The sequence below is a fragment of the Accipiter gentilis genome, chromosome 18, assembly GCF_929443795.1.
Source record: "Accipiter gentilis chromosome 18, bAccGen1.1, whole genome shotgun sequence".
In the NCBI taxonomy this organism is placed as follows: domain Eukaryota; kingdom Metazoa; phylum Chordata; class Aves; order Accipitriformes; family Accipitridae; genus Astur; species Astur gentilis.
The window spans coordinates 8,067,492-8,083,128 of record NC_064897.1 but is presented as its reverse complement, the minus strand read 5'-3'; the positions used below and the strand labels follow the sequence as shown (position 1 = coordinate 8,083,128).

At 47.1% G+C, this 15,637-nt stretch overlaps 1 protein-coding gene across 1 annotated transcript in view; it reads left to right on the top strand.

The window, feature by feature from the left end:
- Nucleotides 1-1,321: 1,321 nt before the first annotated feature.
- LOC126047845 (alpha-2-macroglobulin-like protein 1) overlaps nt 1,322-15,637 on the top strand; it is a 31,326-nt gene continuing 17,010 nt past the window's right edge. Inside the window, exons 1-17 of the mRNA XM_049822043.1 lie at nt 1,322-1,433; nt 2,070-2,250; nt 3,514-3,558; nt 3,886-4,030; nt 4,691-4,743; nt 5,067-5,087; nt 5,615-5,774; nt 6,392-6,476; nt 6,863-6,977; nt 8,274-8,382; nt 9,221-9,330; nt 10,117-10,281; nt 11,497-11,730; nt 12,620-12,683; nt 13,189-13,322; nt 13,888-14,034; nt 15,220-15,399. Coding sequence (XP_049678000.1) covers nt 1,366-1,433; nt 2,070-2,250; nt 3,514-3,558; nt 3,886-4,030; nt 4,691-4,743; nt 5,067-5,087; nt 5,615-5,774; nt 6,392-6,476; nt 6,863-6,977; nt 8,274-8,382; nt 9,221-9,330; nt 10,117-10,281; nt 11,497-11,730; nt 12,620-12,683; nt 13,189-13,322; nt 13,888-14,034; nt 15,220-15,399 — 2,016 coding nt within the window. The 5' untranslated portion in view covers nt 1,322-1,365. The remainder of the gene's footprint in view (nt 1,434-2,069; nt 2,251-3,513; nt 3,559-3,885; nt 4,031-4,690; nt 4,744-5,066; nt 5,088-5,614; nt 5,775-6,391; nt 6,477-6,862; nt 6,978-8,273; nt 8,383-9,220; nt 9,331-10,116; nt 10,282-11,496; nt 11,731-12,619; nt 12,684-13,188; nt 13,323-13,887; nt 14,035-15,219; nt 15,400-15,637) is intronic.

Below are 15,637 nucleotides of genomic sequence, written 5' to 3'. Positions count from 1 at the left end.
TATTATCTTTTTGTTGTCTGACTGTTCCCATTTAACTTCAGAGGCAGCCAACTTGATGACCATTCAGAGATGCAAAGCCAGGGGGAGTGTTTCTGAAAATCAGGCAGAACTTGGATCGTTTTTTGTCCCACTAGCTTAGGCTTGAACTCAAAACCCTGTTGATTTCAGAGAATCAAATATGCTCTCAGATCAGTGACATACAGTGCTTTAAACCTGAAGATTATCTGCAATGTCAGTGCTAGGTTAAAGGCTAGTGTGTTCCTGTTACATTGGACGATGCACTAAGAGAGTGGATGCTAAGCACACATACGGGGAGTGTGCCAAAGTAAATCCAGGGGATTGCTTCAGCTCTTCAGCTAGGAGCAAAGAGTGGGTGGATGGCAAATTCACTCTGTATTGTGTACCTTTGGTTATGCTCTGCAAAAACACAGCTGGGGCCAGGGCAGGATGAGGACATCCACCTTCCAATGGGGTTGTAACTAGAGGGCAAATACATCCAAGTCCTGTTCACTTTACTGCTGCCCCCCAGGAAAAGGAAATACAAGGTTGCAGTGCCCAAGAAGAGTCAGGACGAGACGGATGGTGGTGGCAGTGTAGAACTACCTTATGGCTGGAAGAAGGTGGCAGACGACCAGACATCTGGCTGCGGGGGGGGGGGGGAGGGGGGGGCATGTAAAGTAGAGATCTGCTAAAATATGTGGGGATTTAAAGCATCTTGCTTTATTTGGAAAAGCCTTACAATGGAGCTGGCAGTGGGTGGCAGGAGCAGCCCTGGAAAAGGTCTGTACCCAGGAGGATCAGACAAGGCTGGGATGGATGGGTGGACAGAGGTAGTGATGCAGGGAATGGAGGTGAATTGAAAGTTTTTTACTCCAAGCTCTGATTAAATACTGGATGAGGGGAAGATCACTAATAATGCACAAAGAGAGTACTGAGGATGCTTTTTACAAGCTGAGGACAGTAGCTGATGTGCAGCTTTGGCTCTCATCAGGTGCTACAGCCAGGATGCAGACCAGCCACAGCTGAGATGAGGTTTTTCTCCTAAGTCCCCTTCAGCCTAGGTTAGAGGTCACCCACCCCACATCTCCCCACAGTGCTTTGGCACCCCATGGCCTGGAATACCACCTGAATGTAGACATGGATGGAGAACTGTGCTGTGCAGCCTTTAATCTGGTGTTGGTGGAAGCAAGTAAATATTAGCTAACGTCATTAGCCTGGAAGCGATACTATCTCCATATACCAACTCCCCCACTCTTTGGACTTAGGAGCATCTGAGGTGGGTATTTAGGATTGCTCCAGCCCATCAGTAGAGGCAGTTCTCTCCTCCTGTGTGGATCTTGTCAGCTGTCTGTCCCAGCCCAAGCAATGGGAGCACCAGTGCTCCTTTTAGCCCTGACCCTATTCCCAGTTGCAGCTGCAGCAAGCCTGGAACCGTGAGATTATCTCCTTTTGATTTCGGGGGGCTTGGTGGAAGGGACTGTCATTGAAGGGTGGTACTGAGGTGCTGCAGTGTTTAGCATCACAGAGCTGATCGGTGGTGACCGTGTTCTCGGGGAAGCTGCGCAGAAGCAGCTCCTACTGAGTCCCATGGAGCGCTGGGTGTCGAGCACCGCTGCAAGTGAAGGTCCTGGTGTTTGCTTGTGCAGACACTGCGCTGCACACACCACAAAGCCACAGAAGCCACAAGTTTTGCCTCTGTTCATCCTGTGTTGGTGGCGGTGGAATTTGGTGTGAGGACTGAAGCCTTATGCCTCAGTCACTGAGTCTTCAGCTTCATTCCTGACACAGCCTTGCTCTGTGTACTTGCAATTGGAGTATCGTACACTGGGCAGCTGTGTCCTGGCTGGTGGCAAGGTGGTGACAGACAGGTATCAGGAGGTCTCTAGTTCCAAACTGGGCATGTTGTTTCTTTCTGGTATGGAAAGGAAGCTGCGCCATAGCTCCTTCACTGCAGGCCTCCAGACATTTCTGACCCCTGGTCTACCTCTTCATGAAAGCAGCAGAGATGGATTCTGGCTTGTCCACCTCAGCCTCTGAATTGTTTTTGAACATCTCCTGCTCTCTTCTAGTCACTATATGGTGGTCTTCCCTGCTGTCATTCACCATTCCCAACAGGAGAAGCTCTACATTCACCTCAGCTCCCTGACTGAGGCCGTCCACCTGGCCGTCACCTTGCAGACAACCCAGAATCACACACTGGTGGAACAAGATGTGGAGAAGCCAGGCATTTTTCAGTGCATCACCTTCCAGGTGAGTGTAGCTGTGGCTGCTGATTTGGCAGTGGATGCTCTCACCTTCACTTCAGACAGGAGCCCAGCACTTCTCTGTGTACACTGTCCTTTGCCTTGCCATGGGTTGCAAGCAAGTTAAGTGTATTTCCCTACCAGTGCCAGGCGAAATACAGCAGTGTCCTGGAGCCTAGCAAAGTAGGGAATCTTTCCTGTGTAGATAAACCCCTGTTCTTTTGATCTGTATCAGCCCATTTCATCCTACTTAAAGCCTGTTGGAAAACACTGACTTTCAGTTTACTCAGTGTTTAGTCCCTAAAAAATGCTTCTATATCACAGTGCAAGTCAATGCATTGGGAATACATTCTTTTCATCCTCGCTTCCTCAGAAGCCTGCCCCTCCAGCTCCAAGAGGACCATTCTGCTCTAAAGCTGCATCTATATTGCAAGGTGTAGTTGCAGCTTGCATGGACATTGAGCTTGCTTTAATTTACCTGTGGTGGGTGGTGATGGTGCTGAATCCACAATGATCCAAGTGTCACTTAGGCAGTCTGGATATTTCTTGGGTGACTTAAGTTCCTGTCACTGCAACTTTGCTGCTCTACTTAGCTTAACTAGAGGCTGGAGCATGAGTACAGGAACTTCAGTTGCATTTCTGGAGAGCCATGGAGATGTGTCTGGTGCTGAGGTGTTACAAACTGCCCCTGTCTTCCTCAGCACCGTGCAAAGTTGCTGTGTCTATGCCCTGATTGTCCTGCAGATTCAGCAGAACTCAAGGAAGGGCTGTAGTCACTTCTGGGTCTTGCATCAACAAGACAATGATTAACTAAGTGTTTGGTGCCAGCCCTCAGGAGAGAGCAATTCCTGGCTTTGGAAAGCCAAGGAAGCCTGCTGTTAGCAAGAAGAACCTTTCTCCTGGTGAGCTGAGTCCTTCTGATACGGAGATGTCCTGTTTTTCCTGATCAGTATCTCGTCTCCCGTTAGTGTCTTGGTCAGCTCCAGATCTGACTTCCCTATAGTTTTTCTTGGTTTCATAAAAATCACATTTATGTGAAGAGGGAGAATAACCATGTCAGTTGGTTCACTCTTAGGTTCATGAACAAGAGACAGGCAGTGACTGCTTCTTCCCCCTATAATGACAAGCAGGTTAGAGACAGAGCCATACAGTGGAATTTGGACTCTGAAGTTGGGGGATTTTTTAACAGTAAGATGATGTCTTACATCTAGGATAAGATGCAAAGTCTCTGACGAATTTGTTTTCCATTTCCTTGTATCAATCAACCTAGGTGCCAGAGTTCATTCCCAGGAAAAGAGATGATTCCACATCACACGTAAGACACCTCTCTTGGCTGCCTCTCCTCTTACAAACTAGAGGGCTTCAGCCTCTCCTGCGTCTGAGCCATGTTAATGTTGGAGATGCAGGGTGGGAAAGAGAGTAAAGGGGAGAAAGAAATGTGGAAAGAGGCAAACATGACAAGGAGAAAGGCAGAGAAAAGAGAATGAGGAAGCTGGGGAGCACAGAGAAGACTATGACTAGGGCAAGGAGAGAGCTAAATCAGAGGAGGGGAAGGGAGGAGAGGGAAGTTGGAGATTTTGGTACAACAGGTGACTCAAGCTACATGTAGTCTCAGGCAGTTTGGTTTTTTTCAACCTGACAGCCAGAGGTGGAGGTTTTTCTGCATGTCCTGATCCACAGTGGGAACAATGTCCTCTTTGAGGGTCGCAAGAAGGTTCTGGTGAAGCCCCAGAAGAATGTAATACTGGTAGAGACAGACAAGGGCTTATACAAACCTGGCGAAACAGGTAAGGCAAGAAGGTGGCATATGGAAATGGGGAGGGAAGGGTCAAGGTAGCAGCCACATCTAGGGGGAGGATTTCACCAAGTGCAGCAAGCTACGCTTGTTGGGGGTGGAAGATAGCAGATCTCTATTATCAGATGTTTCCAGGAACAGTATGAGTCAGGGTGTTCCCCTCCGAGCTGTGCTGCACTAAATGCCCAGCCTGCTGCTCCTGGGTGTTGTTTCGGTGAAGTATCTCTAGTGAGACCTAAAAGGAAAGCCAGGACTCTTCAGGACACTGAAAAATCTCTTGGCTTTTTGAAGACTGTTCTTAATATTTCAGTAAAGCCTAGAGTGACAGTTCCGAGCTGTAGAAATGGAGAGTTATTCCACAGTCTTTACAATATGAACGGATTGCAGACAGACCAACCCCACTGTTTAACACATCACTGTAATCTTCCCAGGTAAAGGCAGTGAGTTTCCACAGCCCGCAGCTGCATATCAACCTCCCAGACAAAGTCCTCTGGGGTGGGAGGTGCTGGGGAGGGCTGTTTGGGGAAAGACCTGAATACCTCTGAGGTAAACAGAGAGACGTGAATACTGGAGCACAGAAAAGGAGAAGCAGATTTGTGCAAGGACGTGTTGCGCTCAGAATGCTTTACTATCCTTTTCTTTCTATCCCCAGTGAAATTTCGAATTGTGAATATCGATGAGGACCTTAAGGTCATTAAAAATGAGGTGAGTGTCACCTTGTGCTTTTCTAGAAGTAGGAGCCTCAGCATAAGACACATTGAGAGGCTCATGAAAAAGACATCTCCCTTCATGCCTGTTAAACCGTAAGAACAAATGATCTTTGAAGGGAAACCACTCATCCACTGGTCCCTTGGAGAAAGGCTGCAGTGTAAGCTAGCACAGAGGGAAGAGGAGACCTAGTGTGGAGTCTGGATGGGGCAGAACTTTCTGGTCAGGGGCCCACATCAGGCAGTGTTATTAGTACTGGTTCACATGGATGCTGTTTTGCTCTGTACAAAACTGAGCTTGTGTTTCTCTTTTTTTTACAGTATTCCCAGATATGGCTGCAGGTAAGTGACAAAGAACTGACCAAAGGGTGTCTCTTCTACTGTGTCCTTTCACTCCTGGACAGAGTTGTTCCACAAATGTAACCTCATAAGGTTATGGTTCAGGTTCAGCTCAAGTCTTTTCTACTTGGTCAGCCTGGGTTCTTCATTCAAACCAGCACCTCTGTGGTCTACATAGCTGAACTAGAGGCAGCGCAGTAACGAACCTTTGCCCGACACCTTGTCTGCACAGAGCACAAAGCACAAGGCTAAGCACTCACTAGATGCAGCACAGCCGCTTCTCCTCCGCAGTGTTATGGTGCTACCGCTTCCCAGTAGCTTTACTGTTCTTGGCAGCCTTTGCAATTCAAAAGTTCAGTAAAAGGATACTGGAGGGATGAGAAGGAATCTCACCTGGTGATCTGGCATCCTCTCTACTGGGGCAAGGGTAAGCCCTCGTAGTGCTTTCTTGTACCCGAGTATGGCTGGACCTGCCAGGTATCCATGCTCCCAGTGTGACTTGGTGCCTCTGCATATCCTTTCCCAAACAGGATCCTGAATATAACCGTATTGCTGAGTGGTTGAATGTAAAGTCAAGACATGGCATTGTGGATCTATCTTTCCCCCTGGCCTCTGAAGCACCCCTTGGGAAGTATACCATCTCAGTGCAACAAGACATGGCTCAAAAAACCTTCAGTGTTGATAAATTTGGTGAGACTTGGACAACAGATGTGAGGGAAAAGCAGCGTGGGTATCTGGAGAAGAAAGCAGGGCGATGCAGCCATGTTCATCAGACCTTTTGCTGTGGGAGAACAGCAGACTGGGGACAGGGACAGATGGGTCTGTGGACACACCTCATGCTGGGCTGGAGGTTCTGCAGCTGCGCAGGGTACAAAGGAGAGGCTGTGGTCTGACGTCTTGTTCTAGCTGTGGCTGGACCCTGTGATGAGCGCTTTCTGCTGCTCATTGTCACCCTTTCCTAATCTAGGCTTACTATCCACTCCAGTCAGCTGCTATAATAGGAAGCAGCATCATGTCTTAGTCTCATTCAGTTACAGCGATGTAGGTAAGGACAAAACTCTGTGCCATTTAAAATGTTTATGCTTGACTGAGCGGGAGTAGAAAGCAGTCCCATGTGCAATTGTAGCAGCAAATAGAGGGTGGTGTGGCTGAAGGGAGTAACCCCTGTTGCAGCATGGTGATGAATGACTGGGGACATTACTGTCTTTCCCCCCATCTAGACTGTGGCTATTACAGAACTTACAGTCAGTGTCCATACTCAGTATTGCTTTTCTTCCTCCACCCTTATCTTCCTCTCTTCTATGCAGTACTGAAAAAATTTGAACTAGAGATTGAGCACCCTCCATTTATCGCTACAGCAGATGAGGAGTTTCAGCTGAAGGTCTGTGGCAAGTGAGTACATGATACTGTTGTGATCTCTGGCCTTTGACTCCACAATCACCCCCAGATTGCCCATAGCCGAGAAGTGGCCTTCCAGTATGATGTTCTTGCATTACCCTGTAGTTGTGGGAGCCAGATCACTCTCTGGAACGGGTTCTTTCTCTCATCTGGTCATTTACTGTGAGGCTGAAGGACAGTAAGGCTGCTGGGTATGCTGGGTATACTGGGTGGAGGGGGATGCAAACTGGTCTTAAGGGATGAGCTGAAGTTCCTGATCAAACAAGGTACAAAGTTCTCCCAGGCTCCACTTTCCCCCAGTGAGGGTGGGGGGTGGCCTGGATCAGAATTTCTGCTGAAGCGGCCAGTCTTCAGGTGAATGTTTCTCTCCTTTGACACAGGTATACCTATGGAAAGCCCGTTCACGGGAAAATAGACATTACTTTTATCACATTATCCCAGTTCTTGGAAGACAATTTCTCAAATTCTACTGAGATGAGGAAGCAAAAGAGCTGGGTAGGTGAACAAATAGGAGAGTGGAACATATAACCTGCTGGAAATGTATGTCTGTCCCCTTAACCTGCCTCGATGCACCTCTGATGTGCACCAACCAGTTTAGTCTGGTGTCTTCCCAATTGCTAGACCCGATCAGACCGCTGATTCCTCTTCCTGTGACCCTATCGCTCGAATTACTGCTCTAGCTGCCCGTGTCTGACTCCGTGTTTCAGGAGAAGGTGTAAGCTCTGTGTAAGTAATGATGCCTGGGGCCTTTCCCAAGGGTCTGTATCATATTGTATGCAATCAGATCACTGGTCTATTCAGTCCTGTGACAGCTCCCACCGATAAACAGGCTATCAGAACACCAGATGGTCTGTGGCTTAATACCCTGTTTCTTGCTGTATCCATGCAGTTAATGGATCATCTTAAGCTTGCTAGTGTCCTGTCTGAGATTAAGTCCAGTGCTAGTTACACTTTCTGCACATTTGTGTTCATTATACATTTGTGGTTAAGCTCCACACTTGGTTTTTCCCATGGCTTTCAGAGGCAGCTCTTTCAGCCTGAAAATCACAAGAAAATATTTCTAAATGTCAGACCAGCCAGCCACAAGCCAAATATAAAAATCCAGCTGGATCTCTGCATCTTTTAAAATGCACCCAGTAGCAAAATATCTCCAGCTGGAATGCTGTACAGCCTTAGCTGTGCAAAACACCAACTGAATGCCAGCTCCCTCTCAGATGGCATGTAAGAGGCCCTGCAAGGTTCTGTGGAGAACTTAACAGGCACGACTAGAAACACTTTGTCCCCCTCCCCTCTCTGGCAGACTGGCTGTACCCGGTCTCTGCCTTAATGCTTGGCAAGGCTCTTGCAATCTGGGACTGGCTGGATGCCCTTGTTTAACACGGCCACGTCACAGAGATGGTCATGACTGGAAAGCCACACTGTGAGGATTTATTCATCAGGGCCATACAGTTTCAGGGAGGAGGTTACCTTTAGCTCAGGTAAAGACACTCACTCTTTTTCAGCTGCAGGATCTTGGCTTAATCCAGCCTCCTGAGTTTGTGACATAATTGACCCTTGTGTGATTTGCCTGAAGCATTTTTTTCTGCCACTTTTTTGGTGACTATTTAATCCAAGCATGTTGATTTTCTTCTCTGGCTATGTATCCCTGATGGGTTTTGGCAGTTATAGGTTTTTGAGCTTCCATCTGTTCCACAAGTATTTGGAAATACTTCTTTAGGATTGCCCAGCATCTATGTAACAGTTCATCTTCCTCCATGCTCTTCCTCTCTGTTCATATCTCTCTTTCTGCAGGCAAACAAGAATGGCTGCTCTACTTTTACAGTGAAGACAGAGACTCTAGAATTAAAGAAAACTGACAGCAGCATAATTGTGGTAGGAGAAATGGTGGAAGATGGAACAGGTACTGGAAAATATGAGAAGCATTCTTTTCCTTGCAGGCAACTCCTTTGGGTTTGGCCTGTCTGTGACAGTTGAATTCCTTTTGAAAAAGTAACTTGTGGGTTCCCAAGTCTTCTGGCATGATGATAGTCTCTATTCTAGTACCTCTTCCATCTATCATTACCAGATTTCCTAATCTTCTCCACCCCTCATCTCCACTAGCATGTATATAACATTTTAGTGATTGCCTGGACACCAAGGTGTTCCTCAGCCAGTTGCAAAGCCCTGGCTAGCCATGGAAAATTCTGCAAGAAGTCCTTGCAGTCCTTGCTAATTGTAGTGTGCCATCCTGACAAGTAGTCCCTACCCACAGTCTCTTGTCCTCTCTTTTCCTAAGCCTGAGGCAGGGCTGCTTATGCACACTCCTGTTGTGAGGAATGCCATTCTGCTCCCTTTTAGCCTGACAAAATATTGACTATAAGGAGGTAGGTTTTCAGTATCAGTGTTAATGTGCACCTAGCTCTGGCAACTGGAAGTGTCCATTGTTTGAACTGTCACACTGTGGGTGAGGTCCTTCAGGCCACTTTCAGGCATCTGCAGTGCAGCTGTCTATAACTAAACAGTCCTCTACTTTCTCCTTATCTTCAATAAAGAGAAAAAAAGTACTTATAGGGTACAATGCATCATGTCACGAAGCAGAGGGCCCAGAAAGGTTGACAGAACCATATCCTAGAAGAATGTATTTTGTCTCCTAAATTTAGAGGTTATAGATGTTGTAGGTAGTGTTGAAGCATCTTCTTGTCTTCTGCTTCCCTAAGAGCACTGCCAGGGTTTAATAGATCTCTCATCTCTCCGCGCAGGAGCAAAGACTATAGAAATAGCTAAACTTCCTATTGCAACAAGAATGAAGTCTATAGAATTTATCAACCTCCATTCATTCTACAAACGTGGACTACCATACACAGGAAAGGTAACACCCAGAGATCCCTTCTCTGCTGAGAATACATCATAGATCTAATCTTCTGTTGGTAGAAAGTAACAATCTCCAGGAAACTAAGTGCTGGTACCCAGCAACTATGAGCAAAACCTCCTGTAGAAGCAATTTCTTCTCCCCATCCTAACCTAGTATATTCCCTGGATGGGAATTCTGGGGCCAGCTGCAGTCTCTGGAGGCTTCCCCAGGAGTAGCTCCTGAGACTGGTCTGTGCAATAAAAGGCATATGGGATGGGGGTGGCATTGGCAGGGAAATAACATTCCCTTTGGACAAATGCTCATGGTAACTTGGCAGAAATCACTAAAGCCTTGTATATCAGTTCACTGGCAGTCGTTCCTAACTCAAGTCCCCTGGGTGATGCTAGGACTGCTCTCCCATTAGGGCTAGAAACACTTTCACCCAGGCCAGTACTAACCCCAGCATGAAGGAAGGCAAGAAACAGCAAAACTTAAGTTGCAGGAGACAAGAATGTTTCTGATCATCAAAGATGCTGCAGCATTGTCCAAGAAAAAAGCTCAGGATCTGAGGAAACCACCTTTTTTTCCCCCAAAATAGGTGTCTCATTTGGCTGCACTACCATTTCTTTCTAATCCTGAAAGCTACATATTGTTGGTTTTGTGTATTTATTTTTATTTGGATCCTTCCAACCTGCCTAAAAGCTGGAAGGGCTGAGGAAGCCCAGTGATAGAAACAATATTAACCACTGGCAGTGCCTTGGAGTGTGACACTATGGGGTTTTATCTTCCTCCCCTTCTCTGCAGATGTTCTGCCACAGTGACAATTCTCCCCTCAGAAATGAAGCGGTCTACCTAAGAGTTGACATCAACGATGAGGAGACACATCTATCGTTCCTCACAGATGAGAACGGGGAAGCCCACTTCTCACTGGATACCACCAGCTGGAATAGCACACTGGTTTCTCTGAAGGTGAGCATCAGCCACAGAAAAAAGGAGGATAAAGAGGAAGGTAGGCTGAGGAAAGGGCTAGAAAGTGGAAGAAATTTGAGGTTTAGGAGCACAGTCCTCTGGCTCCTGATCTCATTTGACTATATCTGTAGAAGCATCTTTAAATTCTCTCCAGTGCCATCTCCTCAGGGAAGCCAGAGGCTGTGCTGCAACAGTTCAGCCAAATGGTCACCAAAGGTGCTCTGCTGTCCTGAGCTGGAGCGTGATCCTAATCTTTTAGATCCCCCTCAACTTCCTTTGACTCCGCTGAAAACATCTGTTAATCTGAATACTTCCTCGGAGGAAATCTCCCCTTTCTCCACACTGGGACATGTTGGAGGTGGCTCAGCAGAACTGGCAGTTGACACCTGTCTCTGTTGAACTCCACTTCTTGTGGCTGCTCTGGCCCTATAACTTGTCCAGGCTCAGCTGGGCAGGTAGATGCTCTTGACCTCCCTTTCAACACCAGACCTTGAAGTACTTGGTTTCTTCTCCTCACAACTTCTCATCCTACACCTGGAGCTCGTTGTTACCAGCCTGGCAGTACACCCGTCTTCCCATTCCCTGCATTCCTGCAGCCGATGTGGGGTTCATGCCCAAGGAGTACAATCTCCTATTGCCATCCGTTTCTCAGAGACTGGAACTATTGTTCCAGATGTTTTTCCCCGAGATCTCAGTCTATCCAGGGTGAGGTTCCCTAATTTTGTTGGGCAGGATTTGGTGATCAGAGGTTCTGAAATCTAGGAGGTAGGTTTCTGTCCTCAGGGAGCCGGGGGACAGGCTCCTTGTTCCTAGGCCCACAGCTATTGTCCACAGAGCCCTAAATTATCTGCAGAGAAGTAGAGCTTCACTGTACAAAAGCTGTTTTGGTGCCTGTTGTGCTTCAGGGCATCTGACCAGAAACATAAACTGAAAACAGCGGTGCTGTGCTGGGGTTAAAGTCTGGTGTGGGGTGTGTCCCCATGGAAAGATAAAGGAGGAAAAATGAGATTGTGGGCAAATCTCCTAGACTTAGATTTTTTGCTAAAACTCCATAAGAGAAAGTCTCATAAGAAATTTTAAAATGGCATTTAAACAAAAGAGTATTTTAAGCATACAGATGTGTGCTCAGGTACTAACTTAGTGTTTTCAGCAGGTATACAAGCTCCCTTTTATCACTTGATACTGATTACCAACTCATGTTTTTGTGCTCTGAAGGGTACCTACAACCTTGGAAATGATGATGAGCAAGATTCTTCTGAAAGTTACACAGAAGTTGAGGATAGCTTCCACTGGCTGAAACCTTTCTACTCTGAGAGCAACAGCTTCCTTGAGATCAAGGCCAGGGATGATGAGATGCCCTGTGATCAACAGCAGGAAGTACAAGTGGATTATATCCTTGACCGGAATAAACTCAGCTCTGAAGCAGATCACATTGATTTCTACTACTTGGTAAGCGCAGAAGACAGCTGAGTCTCAGGGCAAGATTATGCTTCCTGGCGTTCTACCCTTTTCACACAGCACATAGATAATCACAGGAAAAGGTAAGCTACTCCCAGGCCAGTATTAGTCAGTTTGTAAGTTCTGTTCTGCCCAAACCTCCTCCTGTTTTCCAGTTCCTGGACCTGGTCCTAGCCCCCAGCTGCTTTGCTTTGTTTGGAGTGCCTGGACCTAAGCTTTGGTGACAGATGCCTGCCATTCACCATACTTTTTATTATGTTCACATGGGTGGTAATACAGGGCTAGCCTGGTTTCTGCCCAGCAAGTATGCCCCAGACTTCCATCTGTGTCTGGGGCAATCTGTCTGTGAACTAAGAGGGAATCTCTGGGGCAGCTGACCTCCCCGGGCCTGTATATTTACAGGAAAAAGCTTCAAATTGCACAGGGCCTTGATGTACTCCAGAGGTATGTAATCATTTTTTTGATGAAGTCCACTTTCAAGAAAGTGAGTCCAAAGCAAGAATGTGACTACAGCCTAGCTGAGAGGTTATGGGTATCTTGGTTACTGCACTGGGCTCATTTGTGTGGTCAAAAAGTAAGGTATCGTAGTAATGCGAAGATCAGAGTTCACTGGGGCTTAAGAGCAGCTGCTCTTAGCTTCAGATGTATATCTGGCTTTGCAAGCGGCCATGTCTTCTCATTGCCTAACCAACAGCATCCAAGTCCCTTCCCAGCTATGCTATTGCCATCTCTGCTGCAGAGCTCTTTAGGTCATGTTCTGCCAGAGGAGCTTCTGTGACAACATCTGTTAGACGTCCTTCTCTCTTCTCTTGTTCTTTTCCCACTCTCCTCGTGCTGTCAGAATTCAGGCCCTTGAATGGCTCTTCTCTTTGCTCTTCAGGTGATAGCAAAAGGCAAGATCCTTTTCAGTGGAGAGGAGCAGATGCCAATTATCCAGCATGAGAGTGAGTAGAAATGCATGAAGTTCAGTGCCTCTAACACACCCCAGAATACTGTGACCACTCTCCTGTGACAATCTCTGCAAGTGTTCTTATTCACAGGTGGGAGCTATTGAACTGAGTTCTTAGTGGTGGTCCACCTCATTAGACCAACACAATCTCATATCAGTTCAGTGTCCTTTTAGGTGACTGTCCTGCTCCTGCCTTGTCTGATTGATCTAATATCCAACGTTATGACTTTGCTACTAGCTTGTAGCTTTGGAGAAGATACAAAATTTGAGTAGCTTGGCTGTTTATCTAAGGTGCAGTAGGGAAGAGGAATATTTTTGCCAAACTTCAGCCAAAGAAGTGGCCAGTATCCTGGCTTTATTGTTAATCTGTGACTGTCTGTGTGGGATGTTCTTATCTGCAGGTAGAAATTATTAAATTCCCTCTTTTGATTCTTATTGTGTGTCCTAACCCGATGAGCTGATTCAAATTCAGCTCTCTTCCTTGCTGCTATCTTGTGCAGATCTGCAGGGCTCCTTCTCATTGATGCTGACTGTTGGCAATGAGTCCCTGCCTGACATCAAGGCAGTCTTCTTGGATGGAGAGGTGGTGGCTGACGTGGAAGACTTTCAAGTAGAAAAGTGCTTTAGACACAAGGTGAGTAGAAACACAAGGAGTGCGAAAGCATCGTTGATGTGCTCTAACCTGCCGTGATTCCTGGTCCTCAGGCCAAGTGGTATAAGCTGGATACATGCCAAACCAGATGCCCAGCATTTTTTGGCTGGGAAACAAAAGAGGTAACCTCCTTCTTCCCTGAATTCCTAGTCCTGCCCTCCCCAACATTGACTGGCAAGCCTTTCCCCAGAGGTAAACCAGGCCCTCTTGAACTCTGTTTTCTCGCCCCGTCCCCCTTGCTTGGGAACACACTGTCCCCCATGTTCTCCCTAACACAGAAGAGGCGCCTGCCTGCTTAGCTCCCTGTGGTAGCTCTGGATCAGAGGGTGGTGGCTGTGTGGTGGTAGGGGAATTCTGGCTGGGCTGTATGCGCTGCAGCCCCTGTAACCTTCCCAGTGGGTTTCCAGGAGGGCCTGTCTCAGCGTCTCAGCATCTCAGCCCCCTTCCCTACCTTATTGTCTGTCTTTCCATTTGCTGCCCAGACACCTAAGAGTCACAGGGTCCCACTCTCCAACGCTAAGTCCCCTGACCCTGTCTTGTTTTGCAGGTCACACTGGACTTCTCACCCAAGGAGGAAGTCCCAGGATCAAAAGTCAGTCTGGACCTCAAGGCTGCTCCGGGGTCCTTGTGCTCTATCCGAGCTGTTGACAAGAGTGTCCTTCTGAAGGAGAACAATACCCTAACAGCAGACACAGTGAGTGCAGCCTGCCGTGACCAACCCCCTGCTATCTGCCTGCCTTCTGTCTCCATGCACTGGCAGGAGGAAGCCCATAGTCCGTCCCAGGACATGGCTGCAGTGTTAGGTGTCTGCCTGGCCGTTCCCCCTCCTCAGCCTCTTCTGAGCAGTAGTGTGGCAGTCACGTTCCTTGTGCACCAGCCCTGCACCGTGGGCCTCTACCTGAAGAGTGGTGGATGTTGCATGGCACCGGAGGGGTAGGTGGGGAGAGCAGCTTCGAAGAGATGCTGGTGCTTTCTGCAAGTGCTCAGCAGCTTTCCTCACATCCACCTGTCTCTCTGCTCTTCCATCTTCCACCAGGCAGTGAGGCTAAACGTCTGAAATGGAATTTTGCCCCAGTAGGGTCCTCCTGCCCCTCTGCCCCAAACGTTGCTGAATTACAACCATGTGACAGATCAGGCTGAGCACCGGAGCAGTTCTTTAGAAAACAGCAGCTAGGGGACAGCACCCAGTGCACCTAGCAGCTGGTGAAAAGTGGTCAGGATTTTGTCAGCAGCCAGGTACATTCTGGGAATCTAGAAGGGTTGAAGAAACTCACCTCAAAGCAGCTGTGTGTTTCAGAGGAATGAATTTAAGACTTAGAACAAAAATACTGCAAGAATTGAAAATCCTAACATGATTCCACAATGTACACCAATGTACGCATGTATATGCCTCATGCAAAGTTGTAAACTAAGTTATAGCAGGTCAGACTGTTACAAAGAAGCCTCACCAAATCCAGGGGGACTTGCTGTACCTGTAGATAGGATCCACAGTGTGATCTGGTGTTCCATTTTATAGGAATGCTGTTCTAGTGCAGAGCATTTGCATCATCTACTAACAGGTATATAAAGTAGTAACATTAAACATGGAAGTCAGATGTGCCAATGCCTTGTGCTCAAACTGAATCATGCATTTTTATCCTAACCTTGCACCCTAGAGCTAAAAGGCTTGAACTGTCAGAGGTGAAAGTCTGCAGACTAAAAGCTACTTGCCTACATCCAGTCCTTGGACTTCATGTCCTTTAGTATAAGCTGGGCCAAAGCCAACTTCCTCAATTGTAAATTTTTACAAACTATAATAGAGGGCTATGATCCAAATATTTGACCCACACACATGCTTGTTGTCCAGTTCCTTATGAAGGTCTCTGTTTTTCCATTGCAGCTGTACGAGAACATCTTTGATGACAGCTTTACAACTGGAGAACGAGGGTACCCTTATCACTTGGAAGACTTTGAGGCATACCCTTGTCTGCCCCAGGAGCCCAGTCTCAGCAAAAAGACTTGGATGGGAGCACCGTGGTACCAAAATGATGCTGATGTCTTTAATCTGTTTAAGATGAGTGTCTACACTTCCACTAAACTTTTCCCGAGCCATTGGTTGCCAGTATGCCATCCTGAATGCCTACAAGAATTTACTCTTTGCAAACTTCAGCTGCCCTGACTTTCATTGCTACGAGTAATCTGTGCCTTGTTCTTCAGTGTAGCCACAGTCATTTGGGGACTATGGGGAAAGGTGAAAATTATACGTAAGCATAGTGCAAACCATCTGATTAGAGAAAGACAGTGTGAAAATGAACAAA